Source organism: Hylobates moloch, unplaced genomic scaffold (genome assembly GCF_009828535.3).
Source record: "Hylobates moloch isolate HMO894 unplaced genomic scaffold, HMol_V3 SCAFFOLD_6, whole genome shotgun sequence".
NCBI classification, from domain to species: Eukaryota; Metazoa; Chordata; class Mammalia; order Primates; family Hylobatidae; genus Hylobates; species Hylobates moloch.
Genome location: NW_026652281.1, coordinates 16,762,383 through 16,788,073, shown reverse-complemented (window position 1 = coordinate 16,788,073; position 25,691 = coordinate 16,762,383). Strand labels below are relative to the sequence as shown.

The 25,691-nt window shown below is 40.0% G+C and overlaps 1 protein-coding gene across 2 annotated transcripts in view; it reads right to left on the bottom strand.

Annotated features, from left to right (window-relative positions):
* Nucleotides 1-2,545: 2,545 nt before the first annotated feature.
* The window catches only part of MEIKIN (meiotic kinetochore factor), a 152,350-nt gene continuing 129,204 nt past the window's right edge, over nt 2,546-25,691 (bottom strand). For both annotated transcript variants that reach the window (XM_032156507.2, XM_058440303.1), the window contains 2 exons: nt 14,191-14,314; nt 2,546-2,682 (listed from right to left, as the gene is read on the bottom strand). In XM_032156507.2, coding sequence (XP_032012398.1) covers nt 2,660-2,682; nt 14,191-14,314 — 147 coding nt within the window. In that variant the 3' untranslated portion in view covers nt 2,546-2,659. The remainder of the gene's footprint in view (nt 2,683-14,190; nt 14,315-25,691) is intronic.

The following is a 25,691-nucleotide window of genomic DNA, read 5'->3' as shown; positions in this document are numbered from 1 at the left end:
GATGGAGTCTCCCTACGTTGCCCAACCTGGTCTGAAACTCCTGGGCTCAAGTGATCCGCTGCTTCAGCCTCCCAAAGTGCTGGGATTATAGGCATGAGCCACTGTGCCTGGCTCTTTCATGCACTTTTAACTGAACTTTTGAGGTACTTATGACATGAGATTTGTTTTTAATGAGGTAAAATTTTAAGATATAATTTTAAATGCTTAAAAATAAAGTTTAGTTACATGCTGAAGTAAAAGGGTTGTTTCATTAACCTTTTTTAGATCACAGACTACATTGAAAACAGATGAAAACTATGAACCCCTCATCCCAGAAAGAGATGAATTCCTTTTTTCATATTCTTCCAGGAAGATTCACTAAAAGACCTCTGAGGCCTGGAACAGATACAAGATTAAGCATACAACCTTTTCCAAGGACTTGCCAATAGGATTCCTCTTTGGACTTCTCATGTCACCAGCCAGCAGGCTTCTTCTGCTTTCCTTGTGTTTTTTTTTTTTTTTTTTTTTTTTTGAGACGGAGTCTCACTCTGTCACCCAGGCTGGAGTGCAGTGTTGCGGTCTCAGCTCACTGCCAGCTCTGCCTCCCGGGTTCATGCCATTCTCTCGCCTCAGCCTCCCGAGTAGCGGGGACTACAGGCACCTTCCACTACACCTGGCTAATTTTTTGTATTTTTAGTAGAGGCGGGGTTTCACCATGTTAGCCAGGATGGTCTCGATCTCCTGACCTCGTGATCCGCCTGCCTTGGCCCCCCAAAGTGCTGGGATTACAGGCGTGAGCCACCGCGCCCAGCCATTCCTTGCTCTTAATCATAATTGAAGTTGTTATATCCTCCACTCCTAAGCCTTGAATGCCAATGCCAATGCCAATTCCAATTCCTTTCTCCCTCCGACCTTTCCTTGTGCTGCAGTCTATAAAACAAAAATATTGAATATGCCTTTTCTGGGGAGAAGAAAAAAATATTATACTCAAATACTCCTGCCCCATACCTTGGCTCCATCACTTCCTAAATTACATAGCCCTGGCCAAACATTTACCTCTCAGAGCTACCTATACTTTCTTCATCAGCAACGTGTAACTATCAAATGTTTATTTCTTCCACCCCACCAGGCCCAATCCAAGAACCAAGTATCATTCTTTCTCACAGGAACCTACCACCTGATTAGAAACTAGCAAATAATTCATTCTCATTCTCTCATATCCCACTTGAAATATAAACTGCTTGAAGGCAGAGAAGAGGGCTTCTATTTCATTCCTTACTTCCCCACTGCTTATCACATTTCTTCTTTTAAAACCACCACAAGAGTTGCTGACTTAGTTGAGTATTAATTTAGAATACAGGTCTAAATTTTATGCTAACCTCCATCGTTAACATTCTCATCTATGTTTCTTCACAACTTTTCCGTATTTCATCTTCAGGTGAAACCACAAAATCACAAATAGCTTTGTTAGTGGCTTAAAGCCTTGTCAAATCATTGTAAGAGTATCTTCATAGGGATGCCTTGTTAAAAATGAATACTATATAGATTATTTAACTGCAAAATAACTCATAGATGTTACAATCTTTCTTAATCCTGAAGTTTTGAAAATTTGACGCTTATGAATGTATAATATTAGTAAAGCCCTTTAGCATCAAGGACTAATCAAGTTAAAATCTCTCCAAGTTATACAACTGGACTCTGTTCACTTTACAGGATTATTGCTTTTTAAGAAGGGAATTGTTGAGATACTGCAAGTTATATTACCAAATTTTAAAAAATCCTACAGATAGTATTAGCTGAAGAAGGTTTTTTTGGGGGATAAGGTAATGTATTAAATAGTGTAGGACTGATTATACATATTACACATTCCCTACTTCAGCAAACCTTGAGTATAGAGTTTCTTTCAGTCAGACCTGAAATTAGGTCTCTCACTCATGTGGTTTCAATTAAGTTCTGTTAAAAATAGCTCGTAATGTAAGCATTTTCATTTTTAGCACTTCAGTAACTTCACTACTTTTTTGTTTTGTTTTTTGTTTTTGTTTTTCTCTACATTGCTTTACAGAAAGATTTACTACTTTTAATGGTACTAGCGAAAAACTTTGAAGGAAAAAAAAAACAATCAAAGGAAGTTACATTGTACCCTGGCATTGTCTTTCTTTTTTCCTTCTCATACCTCTCAGGGATGAAGGCTCTTTGTGAATAGCTAAAACCATCTATTTTAGTGTACAGTCTTCTAATACCAATGATTTGGTTCTTTATCTTATAATATAAATACATATATTTAAGAAGCATATGGAATAATTTTTTTTCTTTTTTTTTTTTTTTTTTTTTTTTGAGACGGAGTCTCGCTCTGTCGCCCAGGCTGGAGTGCAGTGGCGCAATCTCGGCTCACTGCAAGCTCCACCTCCCAGGTTCACGCCATTCTCCTGCCTCAGCCTCTCCGAGTAGCTGGGACCACAGGCGCCCGCCACCACGCCCGGCTAATTTTTTGTTTTTTCTTAACTGATTAAAAGTAAATGACAAGAACCTCAGTAGAATTTCAACACAGAGATATATCACAAATAACTGGAGAATTTTTAATTTTTAATTTCATATAATTTCAGGCAGACATTCTGCTTTATAGACTTTGACTTGACACTCTTGTCTTCAAAGTAGTGAAAATTCAGCCACAGCTGTTTTTTCATGCCATTTTTATTATGATATCTGGAGAAAAAAATATAACAATAGATTACTTTGTATGCAAGCAGGTGTCCAATACTTACTAATAACCAGTCTGCAGGGGAGAGAGCACTTAATGCCCAGGTCACTCTTAATTTCAGCCCATCAAGCCTCAGGAAACAAATCCAGAGGCCATTAAAAAAAAAAAGGAAAATTTGGCTGATCCCTTCTAGGACATGCTGAGGACATGTTCTCTTTGGAGAAGCAAGGAGATCTGCTCAATAACATTCTGGTGGAAAGCCCAGCAAAAATTGCTGTCAGTGGCCATCACAGGACCTTTAACCCCAGCCCTGTAACCTGGAGCACTTGATCCAGTTGTGCTTTTCATCCCTGTCCTCAGCCACCACCCAGGAAGAAGCCTCTCATATTCTCTTGCCCATCCTTCCTTTGCATTTTCCTACCCTTTATTACAATTGAACCCAGGCTCCATCCCAAAGACAGGACTGATTCTGGGGCCTTTGCCCCCACATCTTGTGCCAAGAGATCCAGAGTGGAACCAGCTTTACCTAGTTAACACTGCCACTTTCATACTATCATATACCTCATCCTCTGGCCAAATCAGCCTATATCAATGGCTCTGAAATTTTGTTGCATCTAAAACTACCTAGGATTTTAAAATCCTGATATCTAGGCCATCTTCCATACCAATTAGATAAGGGACCCACATATCAGACAACCAGGAAGGTATGATGTGCAGCTAAGTTGAGAACCCAACACCTGTATCTTTGCTATTCAAACTAGGGTCCATGGACCAGTTATGTCAGCATCACCTAAAAGGTTGTGATAAATGTAGAATCAGCAGTCCCATTCTAAATGTACTGAATCAAAGTCTCCATTTTAACAAGATCCTCAAGCAATTCACAAGTACATTAAAGTTTGGGAAGTGCTGGCTATACTTACTACTCTCTACTCCTCCCTGTTTACTGACCTCAGACACTGCTCACTCATTAAAGACTTTGGAAAATGGTTCACAGTCATCCTCTCCACATGAACTTCTGGGTAACTTCCCAAATGGGTAATCAGCCCACCCAACTATCTTGTCTCACCTACCCTTCAACTTCTCAGTCTTCAAACACACATCCAAGGCCATGACCTATATTTCCCCTCGCCATCACCTACAGTGCATCATTTCTGACACTTTACAATACTAAAGACCCAAAAGTCATCTCTAACTACCATGCTTTCTTACTACCGTGCACAAGTACCTATGTTAGTCACTAAGCCCTGTCAATTTTACCAAGAAAAAATTTCTAGTTTAGACTGGTTCTCCTAAATCCTACAGAAATCCTAAATGAGATCCCTGAGGCGATGATCTGGGAATCTGCATTATTTATAAGTTCCTCTGGTTGTCTGAGCACCACATTTTGAGATACACTAGCTCAGATACTTATTTTTTCGACTTTGCTCACTGGAACTTTTGCAAAACTCCCACTTGGTCTTTTTGTTTCTAGGGTCATTTCTTCTCAAATCACCCCTGTACTTCCTGTGAGAATGAGCAAATAAAAAGTAAATTTGAGCCAAGTGTGGTGGCTCATGCTTGTAATCCCAGCACTCTGGGAGGCCAAGGTGAGCAGATTGCTTGAGCCCAGGAGTATGAGATCAGCCTGGGCATCATGGTGAAACCTGGTCTCTACAAAATACATAAAAATTAGGTAGGCATAGTAGCACCTGCCTGTAGTCCCAGCTACTTGGCAGAATCGCTGGAGCCCAGAGGGTCGAGGCTGCAGTGAGCTGTGATCACACCACTGCACTCCAGCATGGGTGACAGAGCAAGACTCTGTCTCAAACAAACAAAAAAAACCACATACATACCTCTATTGGGCTTATTTTACATATCTGACTTCCTCTATGAGACTATAAACTTTATAAAGACAACTGTGTCTTTATCTCAATATCACCAGCAACTATTTCTAGCATATGATATCCAGACTCAATAAATGTTTGCTGAATAAGTGAACCAAATAACTGGAGAACTTCACCTTTTCATTCTATAACCACATGACACTAAAACAACAGACTTAAAAGGCCTCTAGGATGGCGATCTAGTTTGATTTCTTTATCCCCAAGGCACTGGCTGGCATACGTCATCTCTGTATTTTCACTAGAACAATGGTTCTGTGTCAAAGACTATACAAACTTACCTGACATATTCTTTACATGAGGTGTCATAACCAAATTTACCATCAATGACACTAACCAGTCAGCATATTTTAGGCTTTTTGCAATTTGATAAAAACCAAAGAACAGGCTGGGCACGGTGGCTCACGCCTGTAATCCCAGCACTTTGGGAGGCCGAGGCAGGTGGATCACAAGGTCAGGAGATCAAGACATTCCTGGCCAACATGGTGAAACCCTGTCTCTACTAAAAATACAAAAATTAGCTGGGCATGGTGGTATGTGCCTGTAATCCCAGCTACTCGGGAGGCTGAGGCAGGAGAATCGCTTGAACAAGGGAGTCGGAGGTTGCAGTGAGCTGCCACTGCACTCCAGCCTGGCAAGAGAGCAAGACTCCGTCTCAAAAAACAAGCAAACAAACAAAAAAACAAACAAAACCAAAGAACAGTTTTCAAAAGGGAGATGAAGAAAGCTAAACTTGAGAAATTAACCTAACCTATAGAAACAAATAATTATTGCATAATGAGTGATTATTATATGTCACACTCTTTACAAAGATTATCTCTAGTCCTCACAACAATTCTTTGAGGTAAGAACTACTATTTTACCAATTTTACAGATAGGAGGCTAAAATTCAGAAAGTTTAAGGAATGTGCTTATATAACAGTTAGGATTGGAACTTAGGGATGTCCTATTCTTAAGTGATTTCTACTACCATCTTTCGGATACTCAAATTAATATGTTTCCACTTCATTTGTCATATATCTGTGTGATACTTCTGCCTGCTATTATTGTCCAGAAAATCAAACTTCTCACTAAAGATAACATATGCATCCAGTTAAAGGCGGTGATTCTACAGTACTAGACTGAGATATGAATTTATAACACATAATTTATCATCTCTTCTGGAGCTCAAAATAAAATTTAAAAATCTTAAAATTTACTATAAGGATAGCTACAGGTTTTGTCTGATTAGCCAAAAGGTATTATTAGACTTTTCTAATACCTCAAAGTTAAATGTGTCCTCTCTTGGGTTCCTACAGTGTCTTGTTCTAGTTCTGATTCTACAAGTAATAAGCCCGGTGAATTTGGGCAAGTCACTTAACCTGGCCAGGTCATTTTTGTTATATATAAAATGAGTAAAATAGACTAATGAAATGGTTCTCAAATGTTTGTGCTTACTGGAATCACTTTCAAAATGCAGGTTCCTGTGCCATCTCTAGAGACTGTAGTTTACCAGGTCTATAGTTATTCTGGTGGAGGTGGTCAGAAGGACCACGCATTGAGAAACCTTAGACTAGATGTTTTCTACAGCCCCCTTTATCTGGCTGTCACTATTCCAACGACTTACCCACACCACCTCCTCTGTCACATCTCTTTGGTTCACTTTCACCATTGTTTTTTCTTTAATCAGCATAGTGCCAGTTATTAAACAAAAAGCATACTGATCACAGTCCTAGACTGAAATTCAAAAGTGAATTTCACCCCGTAGTCCTGATTAGATTACTGCCAAAATAGCTAAAACTTTAAATGCCAGGACTAAAAATAGGCTGCTGCATGCTCAAAATAACATGATCACTAGTTAGCTTGCTGCTTTGCTATTTTTACTAAAGGAAAGAGACAAGTGGCCAGAGGTTGAAAGGGAAACAGGAGGCAACTGTTATGGTGAGAGCCAAGAAAGAGGCCAGGAGATGGCACCATTAGTTCATTAGTTCAACATTAATGGGGAGGGGAACTGAGGGCTGTAAATTAAACTAAAAAACTTCAGTCTGAACACTCATAAGAACCTCCCAGACACACTTTGGTTTTGATTTGTTGCATACTTAAGTCCAGAATTTTGACAATATCTAATGTCAGAAACTAATATGACAGGCCAAAAAGATCAAATTAAGAGTGTTTCTAGTGTTATTTGTAAACTTTTTCTTTTCTTTTTTTTTTTTTTAATTTTTTATTTTTGAGATGGAGTCTCACTCTGTCACCCAGGCTGGTGTGCAGTGGTGCAATCTCAGCTCACCGCAACCTCTGCCTCCCGGCACCTGCAACTACGCCCAGCTAATTTTTGTATTTTTAGTAGAGACAGGGTTCTGCCATGTTGGCTAGGCTGTTCTCGAACTCCTGACCTCAGGTAATCCACCCACCTCAGCCTCCCAACATGCTGGGATTACAGGCATGAGCCACCACGCCTGGCCAACTTCTTCTTTTTTTTTTTTTTTTTTTTTTTTTGAGACAGAGTCTCACTCTGTCACTCTGTTGCCCAGGCTGGAGTGCAGTGGCGCGATCTCAGCTCACTGCAAGCTCTGCCTCCTGGGTTCATGCCATTCTCCTGCCTCAGCCTCCCGAGTAGCTGGGCCTACAGGTGCCCACCACCACGCCCAGCTAATTTTTTGTACTTTTAGTAGAGATGGGGTTTCACCGTGTTAGCCAGGATGGTCTCAATCTCCTGACCCGCCTGGGCCTCCCAAAGTGCTGGGATTACAGGCGTGAGCCACCGCGCCTGGCCCGGCCAACTTCTTAAAGTATAACAAATACACAGAAATGTACACATATGTACAGCTTGATAGGTTTTCACAAACACAACATACCTGTGTAAACAGCACTGAGATAATGAAACACAACATTACCGGCACCCTAGAATTCCCCCTTGTAATCCCTTCCAAGTAATGCCCCCACTCCAACAAGGGTATCCACTATCATGATTTCCATTATAGTTTAGTTTTGCCAAGTTTTATACTGTATGTAGATAATATTAAATATACTCTACTGGGTCTGGCACCCTTTGTTAAATGCATCAGTATGTTTGTAATTTTGTATATAACATGTAATATGTAACAGTTGTATATAACTTTATATTGTTGATTTTCACTGCTATATAGCACTCTAATGAATGAATATACCATAGTTTATCCATTTTACTTAATGGGCATTTGGATAGTTTCCAGCTTGAGGCTATCATGAACACTGATGCTATTAATATTCTAGTAGATATTTTTTGGTGACACATATATACATTATGGTTGGGTATATTCCTACAATGAAACTGGTGGGTCTCCAAAGCCCTTCCACCTTTGTAATTTCCAGAGGTCAAGTAGTATGAGGGACATCCCTATTAAGGTGAAGAATGAGGTATTGCATCTGGCACCTCCTATAACCAAAAGGCAGACACAATGCCTAGTCAGCTTTTTTGGATTTTGGAGTTAACATATTTTTCATTTAGGTGTGCCACTCCAGCCCACTCACTGAGTGACCTAAAAAGCTGCTAGATTTGAAGGGAGGCCCAGAACAGCAGAATGATCTGCAATAGGTCGAGGTTGCTGTGGGGCTGCTCTGACAATTGTGCCAAATGATCCAGCAGATCCAACGGTGCTTGAAGTGTTAGTGGCAGATAGAGACGCTGTTTGGAGCCTTTGGCAGGTCCCTGCAGGTGACTCACATGGTGAACCTTTAGGGTTTTGGAGCAAAGTCCGTCCATCCTCAGTGGAAAACCACTCTTTTGAGAAACAGCTTTTGGCTTATTGCCAAACTTTAGTAGCAACTAAGCACTTAATCATAGGCCATCAAGTTACCATGTGACCCACGAACTATGCTGCCTATCATGAACTATGTGCTGTCTGACCTACCAAGTCATAAAGTTGGTGTCAATGGCTGCACTCCATTATCAAATGGAAGTGGTTTATGTAAAACTGAGCTTCAGCAGGCCCTGAAGTCATAAGTCAGTAACATGACGAAGTGACCCAAATGTCCATGGCCCCCACCCTGGCTACATTACCGTTTCTCTCACTGCCTGCTCTGAAGATGACATGAGGAGTTCTCTACTATCAGTTGACTGAGGAAGAGAAAACTCATATTTGATTTACAAATGGTTCTCTATGATATGCAGGCCCTGCCTTAAAGTTGACAGTTAGAGCAACTACAATTTCTTTCTGGGATATCCCTAAAGGAAATTGGTGAAGATAAGCCCTCCAGTGGGCAGAACTGAGAGGAGCGCACCTGGTTGTGTGCTTGGTTTTTTTTTTTTTTTTTTTTTTTTTTGAGACGGAGTCTTGCTTTGTCACCCAGGCTGGAGTGCAGTGGCACGATATCGGCTCACTGCAAGCTCCACCTCCCGGGTTCACACCATTCTCCTGCCTCAGCCTCCTGAGTAACGGGCTACAGGCACCCGCCACCATGCCTGGCTAATTTTTTTGTATTTTTAGTAGAGACAGGGTTTTACTGTGTTAGTCAGGATGGTCTCGATCTCCTGATCTCGTGATCCGCCCGCCTCGGCCTCCCAAAGTGGTGGGATTACAGGCTTGAGCCACCGCGCCCGGCCGATGTTTAACTGTATTCTAGAATGGTAGCCAATGATTTGGCTGTATGGTCAGGGACTTCGAAAGGACATTTTATTAGTCAGGGTTCTCTGAAGGACAGAACTAATAGGATATATATACATAAAAGGGAGTTTATTAAGGAGTATTAACTCACACGATCGCAGAGTCCCACAATAGGCCATCTGCAAGCTGAGGAGCAAGGAAGCCAGTCCAAGTCCCAAAGCTGAAGAACTTGGAGTTCGATGTTAGAGGGCAGGAAGCATCCAGCATCAGAGAAAGATGTAGGTTGGAAGGCTAAGCCAGTCTAATCTTTTCACATTCTTCTGCTTGCTTTTTATTCTGGCATGCTGGTAGCTGATTAGATAGATGGTGCCCACCAAATTGAGGGTGAGTCTGCCTCTCCTAGTCCACTGACTCAAATGTTAATCTCCTTTGGCAATACCCTCACAGACACACCCGGGAACAATACTTTGCATCCTTTAATCCAATCAAGTTGACACTCAGTAATCCATCACAAGTGGACTGAAAAATTTGAGAGGAGACATTGGACAGACTTTTTTTTTTTTTTTTTTTTTTTTCAGAGACAGGATCTCACTCTATTGCTCAGGCTGCAGTGCAGTGGCGTGATTACAGCTTACTGCGGCCTCCACCTCCTCGGGCTCAGATGATCCTCCCACCTCAGCCTCCCAAGTAGCTGGAACTACAGGAGTGCACCACTACACCTGGCTAATTTTTGTATTTTTTTGAAGAGATGGTTTCAAAATGTTGCCCGGGCTGGTCTCAAACTCTTGGGCTCAAGCGATCCACTCGCCTCAACCTCCCAAAGTGGTGGGATTACAGGCATGAGCCATCACACCCGGCCAGGACAGACCTCTCTCAATGGGGAAAAAAAGAAAAGAAAAGAAGGATGTATGCCATAAAATTCTCACCAAAGGTGATCTTAGCAGAGGAGGATTTTAATAATGAAGTGAATATAGGATAATCAAGTCTGTGGAAACCAGTCAGTCTCTATTCCAGCCACCTCTGTCAGAACAGGGCTGGGGAAAGAGGCTAACTGGTATCCTCTTTGTTCATGGCTCATGAACAAAGTGGCCAGAGTGGCAAGAATGGCGGTCATACATAGGCTCAGCAATATGGATTTCCACTATCCAAGGCCAACCTGGATGCCACTGCTGAGTGCCCAACCAGTCAGCAGCGGACAACAACACTGACTTCAAGTATGGCACTATTCCTCTGGGTGCTCAGTCAGCTTTGTAGTTGATTACATTGAACTACTTCCATCATGGAAGGGGTAGCATTTTGTTGTTACTAGAACAGACACTTGATACAGATTTGCCTTCCTCATACAAAATTCTGCCAAAATTGTCATCCACGGTCTCATGGAATGCTTTACCCATTGTCATGATATTCCATACAACATTGCTTCTGATCAAGGAACTCACGTCACAGCAAAAGAATTGCAGTATGAGTCATTGCTCCTGGAATTCACTGGTCTATGTTCCCTATCATGCTAAAGAAGCTGGCCTAATAGGATGATGGGATGGCCTTTTGAAGATTCAGTTACAACACCAGCTAGGTGGCAATAATTTGCAGGTAGGGCAGAGTTCTCCAGAGGGCTATATATATGCTCTGAATCAGCATCCAATAAATGGTACTTTTTTTTCCCTCCATAGCCAGGAATCAAGGGGTAGAAACAAAAGTGGCACCATGCATTATTAACCCTGGTGACCCACTAGCAAAATTTATTCTTCCTGTTCTCATAATTTTATGCTCCACTGGCTTAGAGGTCTTAGTTCCAAAGGGAGAAATTCCTCCACCAGCAGACTAATTCCATTAAACTGGAAGTTAAGACTGCCCCCAGTCACTTTGGAGTCAATAGGCTAAGAAGGGACTATGGTGTTGACTAGGGCGACTGATCCGGACTACCAAGGAGAATCTGAACTACTACTCCACAATGGTGGTAAGGAAGAATATGTCTGGAACACAGGAGATCTCTTAGGCTATCTGTTAATTTTTATCATACCCTGTGATTAAGGTTAATGGAAAACTACAACAACCCAATCCAGGCAGGACTATTAATGGCCCAGACCCATCAGAAATAAAGTTTGTGTCACCCACCAGGTAAAGAACCATGACTATCTGAAGTGCTTCCTGAAGGCAGAAGGAATATGGCCATGGGTAACGGAAGAAGGTGGTTATAAATACCTGTTAGGATCACCTGATTAGTTAGGCAAGTATCTTTGTTTTCTTCTCTCCCTTATCCCTTTATCATATAATGTACAATGTATTAATAATAGTTAACTTTATATCACAGTTTTTAAGTTACAGGATAGCAAGAAGAATGGTGAACATTGCCTGAAACTTTGTATCCTCTTCTGGGGAAAAGGTTAGCACATTTTCAGTTTTATGCAGGACAGCTGTAGCATGTTAGGCAAAAGTATGACTTTATTATTGTCTTTATTTGGAGATTAAATATGGTTTAAGGAGATGCAAATGGATGCGTAGTTGATAAGGAGTGCGCTGTGATGGTTAGTTGTATGTGACAACTTGCCTTGTATATATTACACAATTATTCAGTTAAATACTAATCCAAGTGTTGCTGTGAAGGTACTTTGTAGATGTGGTTAATATCTATAATAAACTTTCTATCAACTTGAAGGAGATTATCCCTAATAATATAGGTAGGCCTCATTCAATCAGTTGAAAGGCCTTAAGAGCAAAACTGAAGTTTATCTGAATAAGAAGAAATTTATCTGTAGGCTGCATCATTGGCTCCTGCCCAAGAGTTTCCAGCCTGCCATACAGTTTGCAAACCTGCCCAGCTATACTTCTACAGCTCCATAACTGTATAAGTCAATTCCTTGTTTTATTCTCTCCAGAATGGTAATTAGCATACGTTAGGCCTTATTCTATCCTCTATAACTTTCAACCTGTCTTTAATATTTTCCATATATGTATGTGTGTGTGTGTGTGTGTGTGTGTGTGTGTGTGTGTATACATATGTATATAATTGGCTCTTTTTCTTTGGTAGGATCCTGACAAATCTTGCTATTCCCTACCACTATGCTGATGTTATCAGAGATAGAAGTCAATTACGTGCTTTCTCCTTGAAAACTTCATAACCTAAGGAATATGAAATATGAAAAGTCAGCACTGTAAATTAGGTTAGGTAGCAAATATATTATTGTGAGGGTCAATTTTAGATATCAATTTGGCTGGAATAAGGGATACTCAGAAAGCTGGTAAAACGTTATTTCTGAGTAGATCTGTTTCTGTGAGGATGTTTCCAGAAGAGACTGGCATTTGAATCAGTGGACTGAATAAAGAAAATCTGCCCTCACCCAAAGTGGTCAGGAACCATCCAACTGGTTGAGGACCAAAATAGAAAAGGCAGAGGAAAGGCAGATTTACTCTCTCTTCTGGAGCGAGGACATCCATTTTCTCCTGCCCTTGGACCTTGGAAGTCCAGGTTCCTTGGCCTATGGATTCTGGGAGTTTCATAAACACTCCCCAAGTTCTAAGTCCCTTGGACTTGGACTTAGTGATGCCACTGGCTTCTCTGGTTCTCCAGGTGACAGATGGCACGTCATGGAACTTTTCAGCCTCCATAACCACATTAGCCAATTTTCATTAAAAATCCCCCTCACTGGCCAGGCACGGTGGCTCACGCCTGTAATCCCAACACTTTGAGAGGCCAAGGCGGGTGGATCACAAGGTCACGAGATCGAGACCATCCTGGCTAACATGGTGAAACCCCATCTCTACTGAAAATACAAAAAAAAAAAAAATTAGCCAGGCGTGGTGGTGGGTGCCTGTAGTCCCAGCTACTCAGGAGGCTGAGGCTGAAGTATGGTGTGAACCTGGGAGGTGGAGCTTGCAGTGAACCGAGATTGCGCCACTGCACTCCAGCCTGGGTGACAGAGCAAGACTCTGTCCAAAAAAAAAAAAAAAAAAAATTCGCCTCTCATATATCTCTATCTCCTCTAGGTTCTGTTTTTCTGGAGAACCCTGACAAATACAATTATTAAGTATCAAATGAGTAGCACTGAATTGAGTATTCAAGGAACTTGTAAAAAAGAGAGATCTCTATAGACTTAGAGAATGCTCAGGGCAGGTACTGTGGAGGAAATAAGTACAAGAATTAAGAATGGACATCTTGGTTGAATTGAAGCTGTACATATCTAACTAAATTTCAATTGCTTCATTGGCTGTTTACTCATAAAAAGTCCAAAGTGCCACTGAGTAATCAGACATTCTGGCTGAAGCATTGTGAGGGGAGATGTTAAGCCTTCTCAACTCAAAAAAACAAAGAAAAAACAAAACAAAAAAACACTGCATTTGGAGTTTAGAAAGCTTAAAAGATTGAATTCCTCTCTACCACTTGGAAGAAGTATGATCTTGGACAAATTCCATACTACTTTAAATCTCAGAGTCTTAATATGTAAAATAGGAATAACAGTACACATCTCATCTATTATAAAGTAATAATGAAATATGAGGTTCTTAGCACAGTGCCTTTCACAGAGGAAGTACTCAACCAATATGAGGTGAATGCAAAAACATCTCCACATCTCTAAAAGGAATGCTACTAAAATTGAAACCAAAACAATACTAAATTTCACATAATTGTAAGAGGAAGTATCCTGGATAGATTTTACATCACTGTCATACACTAATTTTTCAAAAGATAAAGTATCTGTCTTTAAAGAAATTATTTTACTCTGGTTCTGGTTCTGAAATCTGACCACACTTTTTTTTTTTTTTAATGAAGAGACAGGGTTTCCCTCTGTCACTCAGGCTGGAGTGCAGTGACCTGATGATAGCTCACCATAACCTTGAACTCCTAGGCTCAACTGATCCTCCTGCCTGAGCTATCCAAAGTGCTGGGATTATAGGCATGAGCCACTGAGTCCACTCCTGACTAGGCTTTTATAATTTTACCATTTCCACTTTGTGCAAGAACTCTTAGAATACAATTTATAACTGAATTTCCTGTGTACATAAGGCATTTTTAATGAAAAAAATGTTTTATATCATCCAAAAAGTATGCTCTGCATTCGTACTACAGTACCTTGAGGGATATCCTTAGGAAGAGAATATTTCTTCTTCTTTACAATAACACCTTTATTTTTCACTTGTCTAGTTCTTGGTGATGTTCTAATAATACAACATATTTCTGATGCATTTGCCGGAAACTGGAAAAGAAAAAAAGCAGATATTGCATAATTCCTCCAAATACTACATTTGTATGTTGCTTTATTTCAAAAGCAACTAGTCTTAATATCTGTATTTCTTAGATATTAATAACAGCAAGCATTTATTAAATGCTTACTCCACTTCTAACAGTAATTGGTTTTAAAACATATGTTCATTTAATATTCACAAGAACCAAGCAAGGCAGATTATATTATCTCCATTTTATAAATGAGAAAACAGTTTCAGAGAGATTGACTTCCTTAAGGATAGGGAGTAAGTAATGGTAGAGCTGAGATTCAAGCATGCTGAAGTGGGAGAGAAAGTTTGCATGATTTATTGAGTTAAAACCCAAATTTAAATTTAACTGAGTTAAACACTAAATTCCTTGATTTTTTACCTCAGGTAATGTTGACAATTTCCCATCAGGCAGATAGTCTCCGGAATAAAAAAATACTGGCTGGGCACAGTGGCTCACGCCTGTAATTCCAATACCCTGGGAGGCCAATGCAGGAGGATTCCCTGAGGCAGAGGCAGAGGTGGAGGCAGAGGTAGAGGGGGAGGGAGAGGGGGAGGGAGAGGAGGAGGGAGAGGGGGAGCGGGAGAGGGAGATAAGGAGGGAGGGGGAGGGGGGAAAGGAAGGAAAGAAATGCCATATCTTTCAGAAGTGACTATCTTGTTTTTTAGAATTCAGAAGCCGAGATGTATTTATCCAGGGCTTCTGTTATTTTAAATAAAGTCTATATAGAAACTTCTTATGTATTTTTTTTTTTTTTTGAGACAGGGTCTCATTCTGTTGCCCGGGCTGGAGTGCAACAGCTTTGATCTCGGCTCAAAGCAACCCCTGCCTCCCAAGTTCAAGTGATTTTCATACCTCAGACTCCCAAGTAGCTGAAACTACAGGCATGCGCCACTACATCCGGCTAATTTTTATGTTTTTAGTAGAGACAGTGTTTCACCATGTTGGCCAGGCTGGTATGTAACTTCTGACCTCAGGTGATCTGCCCGCCTCAGCCTCCCAAAATGCTGGGATTACAGGAGTGAGCCACCGTACCTGGCCAGAAACTTCTTAGGTGAATTTAAAAAAATCTTTTTTAAGTTTTGTAAGTACATAGTAGGTATATATACTTATGCAGTACATTAGATGTTTTGGTACACACATGCTGTGCATAATAATCACATCTATGGAAAATCGGCTATCCGTATCCTCAAGCATTTATCCTTTGCATTACAAACAATCCAATTAGTTACTTTTAAATGTACAATTTTAAATACCAGACTTTTATAATTTTACTGTTTCCACTTTGTGCAAGAACTCTTAGAATATAATTCATAACTGAATTTCCTGTGTACATAAGACAATTTCCTATAGGGCCAGCAAATACAAGGTCTTCTTCATTCTTTCTATTGTTTTGTACTCATTAACCATCCCCACCTCCCCCAACCAACCCCAACCCCGAGCATCCAGCTATCTTTCCCAATGTCTGGTAACCATCCTTCTATTCTCTATCTCCACGAGTTCAATTGTTTTGATTTTTAGATCCCACAAATAAGTGAGAACAAGTGATGTTAGTCTTTCTGTGCATGGCTTATTTCCCTTAACATAACGGCCCCCAGTTCCATCCATGTTGTTGCAAATGACAGGATCTCATTCCTTTTCATGGCTGAATAGTACTCCATTGTGTACAAGTATCACATTTTGTTTATCCATTCATCTGTTGACGGACACTTAGGTTGCTTTCAAATCTTAGCTATCGTGAACAGTGCTGCAACAAACATGGGAGTGCAGATATATCTCCGATATACTGGTTTCCTTTCTTTTGGGTATATACTCAGCAGTGGGATTGCTGGATCATATGGTAGCTCTATTTTTAGTTTGTTTGTTTGTTTCCCCAAGACAGTCTCACTCTGTCGCCCAGGCTGGAGTGTAGTGGTGTGATCTTGGCTCACTGCAACCTCTACCTACCAGGTTCAAGCAATTCTCCTGCCTCAGCCTACCGAGTAGCTGGGATTACAAATGCGCACCACCATGCCTGGCTAATTTTTGTAGTATCAGTAGAGACGGGGTTTCGCTACGTTGGCCAGGCTGGTCTCGAATTCCTGACCTTGTGATCTGCCCACCTCGACCTCCCAAAGTGCTGGGATTACAGGCATGAGCCACCGTAGCCAGCCTACTTTTAGTTTTTTGAGGAACTTCCAAACAGTTCTCCATAGTGGTTGTACTAATTGACATTCCCACCAACAGTTTATAAGGGTTCCCTTTCTCCACATCCTCACTAGCAACTGTTATTGCCTGAGTTTTGGATAAAAGCCATTTTAACTGGGATGACATATCTTATTGTACTTTTGATTTGCATTTCCCTGATCAGTGATGTTGAACACTTTTTCATATGCCTTTTAGTAATTTGTATGCCTCCTTTTGAGAATTATCTTCTAAAATCTTTTCCCCATTTTTGAACTAGATTATTAGATTTTTTCCTACAGAGATATTTAAGCCCCTTTTTCCTTTAGAATTGTTTGAGCCCCTGGTTATTAATCCCTTGCCAGATGGGTAGTTTGCAAATATTTTCTCCCATTCTGTGGGTTGTCTCTTCACATTGATTGTTTACTTTGCTGCGTGGAAGCATTTTAACATGATGTGATCCTATTTGTCTATTTTTGCTTTGGTTGCCTGTGCTAATGGGGTATTATTCAGTAAATATTTGCCAAATGTCCTAGAGTGTTTCCTCAATGTTTCCTTGTAGTGGTGTCATAGTTTGAGGTCTTAAAGTATTTAATCCATTTTAATTTTTGTACAAGGTAACAGGTAAGGATCAACTTTCATTCTTCTGCATATGGATATCCAGTTTTCCCAGTATAATTTACTGAAGACAATGTCTTTCCCCAATGTATGTCCTTGCTACCATTACGGAAAATGAGCTCGCTGTAGATGGATGGATTTCTCTCTGGGTTCCCTATTCGGTTCCATTAGTCTATGTGTCTCTTTTTATGCCAGTACCATGTTGTTTTCATAGCTCTGTAGTATAACTTGAAGTAACGCCATTCCTCCAGTTTTGTTCTTTTTGCTCAGGATAGCTCTATTAGTCTGTTCTTACACTGCTATGAAAAAAATATCCAAAATTATGTAATTTATAAAGGAAGGAGGTTTAATTGACTCACAGTTCCACATGGCTGGGAAGACCTCAGGAAAGTTACAATCATGGTGAAAGGCACACCTCTTCACAGGATGGCAGAAGACAGAAAAGTGCCAAGTGAAGGGGGAAGCCCTTTATAAAACCATCAGATCTTGTGAAAACTCACTATCATGAGAACAGCATGGGGGAAACTGCCCTCATGATTCAACTATCTCCACCTAGTCCCACCTTTGACACATGGGAATTACTACAATTCAAGGTGAGATTTGGGTGGGAACACAGAGACAAACCATATCAATAGCTTTGGCTATTCTGGATCTTTTGTGACTGCATATAAGTTTCAGAATTGTTTTTCCTATTTCTGTGAAGAATGTCATTGGTATTTTCATAGAAATTCCATTAAATTTATACATTGCATTGAGTAGTATGGGTATTTTTATGATATTGACTCTTCCAATCTATGAACATGAAATATATTTCCATTTTTTTGGTGTCCTCTCCAATTTCCTTCATGTTTTATAGTTTTCACTGTACAGATCTTTCACTTTTTTGGTTAAGTAAATTCCTAGGTATTTATTTTACCCGTGGCTATTGTAAAAGGGATTACTTTTTAAATTTCTTTTTCAGATTGTTCACTGTTGGCATATAGAAATGCTACTGATTTTGGTATATTGATTTTGTATCCTGCAACTTTCCTGAATTTATTTATCAGTTCTAATAACTTTTTAGTGGAATTCTTAGGTTTTTCCAAGTATAAAATCACATTATCTGCAAACAAAGATAATTTAACTTCTTCCTTTCCAATTCAGATGCCCTTTATTTCCTTCTCTTGTCTAATTACTCTAGCTAGGACTTCCAATACTATGTTGAATAACTGGTGAAAGTGAGCATCCTTGTCTTGTTCCAGGTTTAAAAAGAAAGGCTTTCAGTTTTTTCTCATTCAGTATGATACTAGCTGTGCGTCTATCATGTATGGCTTTTATTATGTTTGATGGAGCAGAAGCACCGTCATCTCAGACAAACACTGCCACTTTAAGTTCCAGCTCCCTTTCTAGCCTCATGCATTTCAAGGAAATAATTTCTCTTCTAACTACAAGCAGCCAGAAAGAGCAGACAGTAAAACACAGATAAGACAGCTCCAGCACAAAGGGAGATGGGGGGAAAGTCTTTTGGGTAACTGCCAAACTTCACCCTCATACAATGGGCCCCAGCAAAACAGTGGGCCTTAATAGGCACATTCCTTTCCCTGCAGGTGCACTAAGATAGGGAAGCTAAAAGACTGGGGGCGGGGAGTGGGGGCGGGGGGTGGGTGGGTATGCCCGCAGCTGCAGAAAGATGTATGGGAACAGACACACAACTCTCCCTCCCAGACAAGCACAATAGGCCAGTCATGGTGGCTCCTGCCTGTTAACCCAGCACTTTGAGAAGCCAAGGTGGGAGGATTAGTTGACATCAGGAGTTCAAGACCAGCCTAGCCAACATGGTGAAACCCCATCTCTACTAAAAATACAAAAATTAGCCAGGCATGGTGGTGTGTGCCTAAAATCCCAGCTACTCTGGAGGCTGAGGCAAGAGAATTGCTTGAACCCCTGAGGTGGAGGTTCACTTCCAGCCTGGGTGACAGAGCTAGAAGCTAGAATCCATCAAAAAAAAAAAAAAAAAAAAAAAAAAGCAAGCCCAACAAAGAGACACAGAAGCAGTCTAAGCTTCTAATAAACTCTCCTACTCTGAATCCTTAAAAATTCTTAGTCTGTAAGAGAGTGTGCCTCTGACCTAACTCAGCCAGAAGGCTCCTCTCAGGTTTGTTTTCTCTAAAATAAACCTGTCTTAACTGGCAAGCTACCTTTCTTGTTTCTTTCCTTTTTTTAACTCTTACAATGTTGAGATATGTTCCTTCTATGCCCAGTTTTTTGAGTGTTCTTATCATGAAGGGGTATTAAACTTTATCACATGCTTTTTCAGCTTCAATTGATCATATGGATTTTGTCCTTCATTCTGTTGACACAATGTATCACGTTAATTGATTTGCATATGCTTAACCATCCTTGAATCCCTGGGATAAAACCTACTTTGTCATGATAAATGTTTTTTGTTTGTTTGTTTGTTTGTTTGTTTTGAGATGGAGTCTCCGTCACCCAGGCTGGAGTACAGTGGTGTGTTCTCAGCTCACTGCAACCTCTGCCTCCCAGGTCCAAGTGATTCCCCTGCCTCAGCCTCCTGAGTAGATGGGATTACAGGCATGTGCCACCACGCGTGGCTAATTTTTTTGTATTTTTAGTAGAGACAGGATTTCAGCATGTTGGCCAGGCTGGTCTCGAACTCCTGACCTCAGGTGATCTGCCTGCCTTAGCCTCCCAAAGTGCTGGGATTACAGACGTGAACCACTGTGCCTGGCTGATAAATGATCTTTTAAATGTATTGTTAAATTTGGTTTACTACTATTTCCTTCAGGATTTTTCCATCAATATTCATCAGAGATACTGGTTTATAATTTTGTCTTTTTGATGTGTCTTTCTCTGGTTTTGGTATCAGGGTAATTCTGGCCTCACAGAATGAATTTGGAAGTATTCCCTCCTCCATTTTTCAGAACAGTTTGAGTAGGATTGGTATTAGTTCTTCTTCAAATGCTTGGTAGAATTCAGCAGCAAAGCCATGAGGTCCTGGGCTTTTCTTTACTGGGAGACTATCACGGCTTCAATCACATTACTTGTATTGGTCTATACAGGTTTTTGATTGATGGTTCAATCTTTGTAGGTTCTATGTGTCTAGAAATTTATCCATTTCTTCTAAATTTTCCAAATTATTGGCATGTAGTTGCTCATAGTGGACACTAATGATCCTTTAATTTCTGTAGTATTCATTGTAATGTTCCTTCTTCATCTCTGATTTTATTTACTTGGGTCTTCTTTTTTTCTTAGTCTGGCTAATGGTTTGTCAATTTGGTTTATCTTTTCAAAATACCAACTTTTTGTTTTGTTGATCTTTTGTATGTTTCTTCAAATTCATTTATTTCTGTGCTGATCTTTATTATTTCTTTTCTTCTACTAAGTTTGGGTTTGCTTTGGTCCTGCTTTTTCTAGTTCTATAAGATGCGTCATTAGATTGTTTATTTGAAGTTTTTTCTCTTTTCTGATGTAGGCACTTACAGCTCTAAATTTCCATTAGTACTGCTTTTGCTGTATCCCATAGGTCTTGGAATGTTGTGTCTCCATTAATATTTGTTTCAATAATATTTTCAATTTCCTTCTTAATTTTTCATTGACCACTGGTCACTAAGGAGCACACTGTTTAAATTCCAGGTGTTTGTATACTTTCCAAAATTCCTCATTATTGATTTGAAGTTTTATTCCATTGTGGTCAGGGTAGATGCTTGATATTGTTTCAATTTTTTGAGTGTTTTAAGACTCATTTTGTGACCCAACACATGGCCTGTCCTTTGAGAATGACTCATGCGTTGAGGAGAAAAATATGTATTCTGAAGCCACTGGATAAAATGTTCTACAAATATCTATTAGGTCCATTTGTTCTACAGTGCAGATTAAGTCTGATGTTTCTTTGTTGATTTTCTGTCTGGGAGATCTGTCCAATGCTGAAAATGGGCTCCTTAAGTCTCTAACTATTGTTATACTGAGGTCTGCCTTTTTTTGTGAGACAAGATTTACTCTTTTGCTTTTGCCCAGGGTGGAATGCAGTGGTCCAAACACAGCTCACTGCAGCCTTTACCTCCTGGGATCAAGCAATCCTTCCACTTCAGCCTCATGTATAGCTGGTGCCACCATGCCTGGCTTTTTTTTTTTTTTCTTTTTTTTGGAGACATGGGGTCTCACTTTGTTACCCAGGCTGGTCTCAAACTCCTGGGCTCAAGTGATCCTCCCACTTTGGCCTCCCCAAAGTGCTGGGATTACAGACATGAGCCACCACACCCAGCCTCTCTCTTTAGCTCTACTAATATTTGCTTTATATATCTGGGCGCTCCAGTGTTAGGTGCGTATGTATTCACAATCATTATATGCTCTTACTGAACTGACCCCTTTATCTTTATATAATAACCTGCTTTGTCTTTTCTTACAGTTTTTGCCTTTAAACCTGTTTTGTCTAAGTATAGCTACTGCTTTTTTTTGGTTTCTATTGGGATAAAATATCTTTTTCCATCCCTTTATTTTCATTTTGTGTGTATCTTTATAGCTGAAGTGTGCTTCCTGTAGGCAACAGATCACTGGGTCTTGTTTTCTTTTTTTTAATCCATTCAGCCACTCTATGTCTTTTCATTGGAGAGTTTAGTCCATTTACATTCAATGTTGTTATTGATAGTTAGGGACTTACTGCTGCCATTTTATTATTTTTTTTCTGGTTGACTGACGGTCTTCTCTTTCTTTTTTCCTTCCTTTCTGCCTTCCTTTTAGTGAAGATGATTTGCTCTTGCAGTACACTTCAATTTCTTGCTTTTTATTTTTTGTGTATCTGTTGTATATTTTTTGATTTGAGGTTACCATGAGGCTTGCAAATATTATAACTAATTATTTTAAACTGATGACAACTTAACTCTGATTTCATAAACATGCAAAAATAATATTAAAACTCTAACTTTGTCCGCTTGCTTTTTAACTTTTCATTTTTTCTCTTTATGTCTTACTGTACTGTCTATGTCTTGAAAAGTTGTAGTTATGATTTACTGGTTCACTGTTTAGTGTTTCTACTAAAGTCAAGAGAAGTTTACACACTGTGATAATAATGTTATACTATTCTGTTTTTCTCTGTGCTTACTATTACCAGTGAGTTTTCTACCTTTAGGTGATTTCTTATTGTTCATTAACATCCTTTTCTTTCAGAATGAAGAAATCCCTTTAGCATTTCCTATAGGACAAGCCTGGTGTTGTTGAAATCCCTCAGCTTTTGTTTGTGTATGGAGATCTCTATTTCTCCTTCATGCTTAAAGGATTTTTTTTTTTTTTTTTTTTTTTTGGCCAGGTATACTATTCTAGGGTAAAAGTTGTTTTCCTTCAGCACTTTAAATATGTCATGCCACTCTCTCCTGGCCTGTAAGGTTTCTACTGTAAAGTCTGCTGCCAGATGTATTAGAGCTCCATTTTACATTGTTTCTTTTTTTCTTGCTGCTTTTAGGATCTTTTCTCTATCCTTGACCTTTCAGAGTTTGATTATTAAATGCCTTGAGGTAATCTTCAGATTAAATCTGCTGGGTGCTCTACAAACTTCTTGTTCTTGGATATTCATATTTTTCTCTATGATTGGGAAGTTCTCTGTTATTATCCCTTTGAATAAACTTTCTACCCCTATCTCTTTCTCTACCTCCTCTTTAAGACCAGTAACTCTTGGGTTGGCCCTTTTGAAGATATTTTCTAGATTTCGTAGGTGTGCTTCATTCTTTATTCTTTCTTCTTTTGTCTCCTCTCTGTCTTTTCAAATAGCCAGTCTTAAGCTCACTAATTCTTTCTTCTGCTTGATCAGTTCTACTGTTAAGAGACTCTGATGCATTCTTAAGTATGCCAAATTGCAGTTTTCAACTCCAGGATTTCTGCTTGATTCTTTTTAAGTATTTGAGTGCCTTTGTCTAATTTATCTGATAGAATTCTAAATTCCTTCTCTATCTTATCTTGAATTTCTTTGAATTTCCTCAAAACAATGATTTTGAATTCTCTGTCTAAAAGGACATATATCTCTGTTCTCCAGGATTGGTCCTTGGTGCCTTATTTAGATCTGGTGGGGTCATGTTCTCCTGGATGATGCTGTTGCTTATAGATGTTCATCAGTGTATGGGCATTCAAGAATTAGGTATTTATTGTAGTCTTTACAGTCTGGATTTGTTTATGCCTGTCCTTCTTGGGAAGGCTTCTTAAGTATTCCAAGGGACTTGGGCCCCAAGCCAAGTAACACTGGTTTTTGCAGACTTGTAGCAGTACCACCTTGGTAGTGTTGGATAAGACTTGTAGCAGTACCACCTTGGTAGTACCACCTTGGTAGTGTTGAATAAGATCTGGAAAAATTATCTGGATTCCTAGGCAGAGACTCCTGTTCTTTTCCCTTACTTTCTCCTAAACAAATGGAATCTCTATCTCTCTTTGCTGAGCCACCTGGAACTGAGGGTATGGTGATGCAAGCACCCCTGTGACCACCACCAATGGGACTAAGCTGGGTCAGACCTGAAGCCAGCACAGCATTAGACCTTGCCCATGGCCTTTCCCTCCAGTGTGGTGAGTTCCCTCAGGCCTCAGGCTCTCAAGGATGAACAAGCAACCAAAAACTATCAGGAATAAAATGCAGGCCAGGTGCGGTGGCTCACACTTGTAATCCCAGCACTTTGGGAGGCCAAAGTGGGAAGATCACTTGAGGCCAGGAGTTCAAGACCAGCCTAGGAAGCATAGTGAGACTTGACTCTAAAAAAAAAAAAAGAAAAGAAAACTTAGCCAGGTGTGGTGGTCCACACCTGTAGCCATAGCTACTCAGGAGGCTGAGAGAGGAGAATCACTTGAGCCCAAGAGTTGAAGGTTACTGTGAGATACGATCCCACTACTGCACTCCAGCCTAGGTAACAGAGAGAGACATCCTGGCTCAAAACAAAACAAAACAAAACAAAAAAACAAAACAATAACCAGGAATGGAAAGAAGACTTGAAAAAGAAACAACCAGAATTTCTTGAAATGAAAAAGTTTTTGAAATAAAAAATTCAGTGAAAGGCTTAAGAAGCAGAGTAGATAGATAAAGAATTACTAAAGAAAATGCCCAGACTATAACAAATAAATGAAAAATATTGAACAGAGGTTGAACAATATGGAGAATAGAATAAAGCCTAACATATAATTACCATTCCAGAGAGAAGGTAATAAATAATAGCTGAAAATTTTCCCAAATTAATGAAACAAATGAATCCACAGATTTAGGAAGCCCAATCCCAAGAAAAATTAGAGTTTACAAAGAACAGCAAACAAAATTAATAATCAAGCCAGGTGCAGTGGCTTACAGCTGTAAACCCAGTACTTTGAGAGGCTGAGGTGAGAGGATCACTTGAGTCCAGGAGTTCAAAACCAACCTGGGTAATATAGGGAGACTTCATTTTACTGAAAAAAAAAAAAAAAAAAAAAAAAGAAGAAGAAGCTGGGCATGGTGGCATGCATCTGTAGTCCCAGCTACTCAAGAGGCTAAGGTGGGAGGATCACTTGACCCAGGAGGTCAAGGATACGGTGATCCATGATCTTACCACTGCACTCCAGCCTGGGTGACAGAGTGAGACCCTGTCTTAAAAAATAATAATCCTTATCATCCACTTATGTACACATTCCAGTAAAATTATAGCACACCCCAAACAAAGAGACCTTAACAAAATCCAGAAAGAAAAGATATATGTGTCAGGCCCCAAGACCACCCTCAGGCTCAGTGATTTGCTAGGACTCATAGGATTCAGAAAAGCTGTTATACTCAGGGTTACAGTTTATTACAGCAAAAGGATACCGATTAAAATTGGCAGAGGGAAAAGACATAGGGCCAAGTCAAGGAGCAGTTGTCCTCCAGTGGAGTCACATGATCAGCACTTAATTCTCCCATGTGCAAAGGGAAAGCTCAGTGAGCCTTGAGGTCAGGGTTTCTATTTGTGGTCAGTCACACAGGCATGTAGTTCCTTCGTGACAGACCTCAGCTACCCAGCCCCCAGAGGTCAAACAGACACAGTGTGGAGCAAAGCCTTGGGCATCAAAAACAAGTATTTACCATAAACCACATTGTTTGTATAAACTATCTGGCAAGGCCCAAGACCTCAGGCATACAGACATTCCTAAGAGGCAGAATACTCCAAGACTCAGAGGTTATCTCCCAGGAGCCTGGCCACAGGACAGTCCTAAGGACCTTGGGAATGTGCAAGCCTGCTGAGTTAACCCTTTCCTGCATACATATACTTTACAAGGCAATGACAATTATACTATTAGGACAACTGTAACTGCCACATGTAAATCAAAAGACAGTGGAATGACACCATCAAAGAGCAGAGAGAAAATGACTGTCAACTTAGAAATGTGTACCAAGAAAAACTACCTTTCAAGAATAAAGTCAAATTAAAGGCATTGTTTTAAACCTAACACAATCTACCACCAAAGACCTTCACTAAACAAACTAATCTAAATGGTGAATCTAAATGGTGTTTTTTTTTTTTTTTTTTTTTTTTTTTTTTAATACAGCTGGGATCTCGCTATATTGCTTAGGCTGGTCTTGGACTCCTGGGCTCAAGCAATCCTCCCAC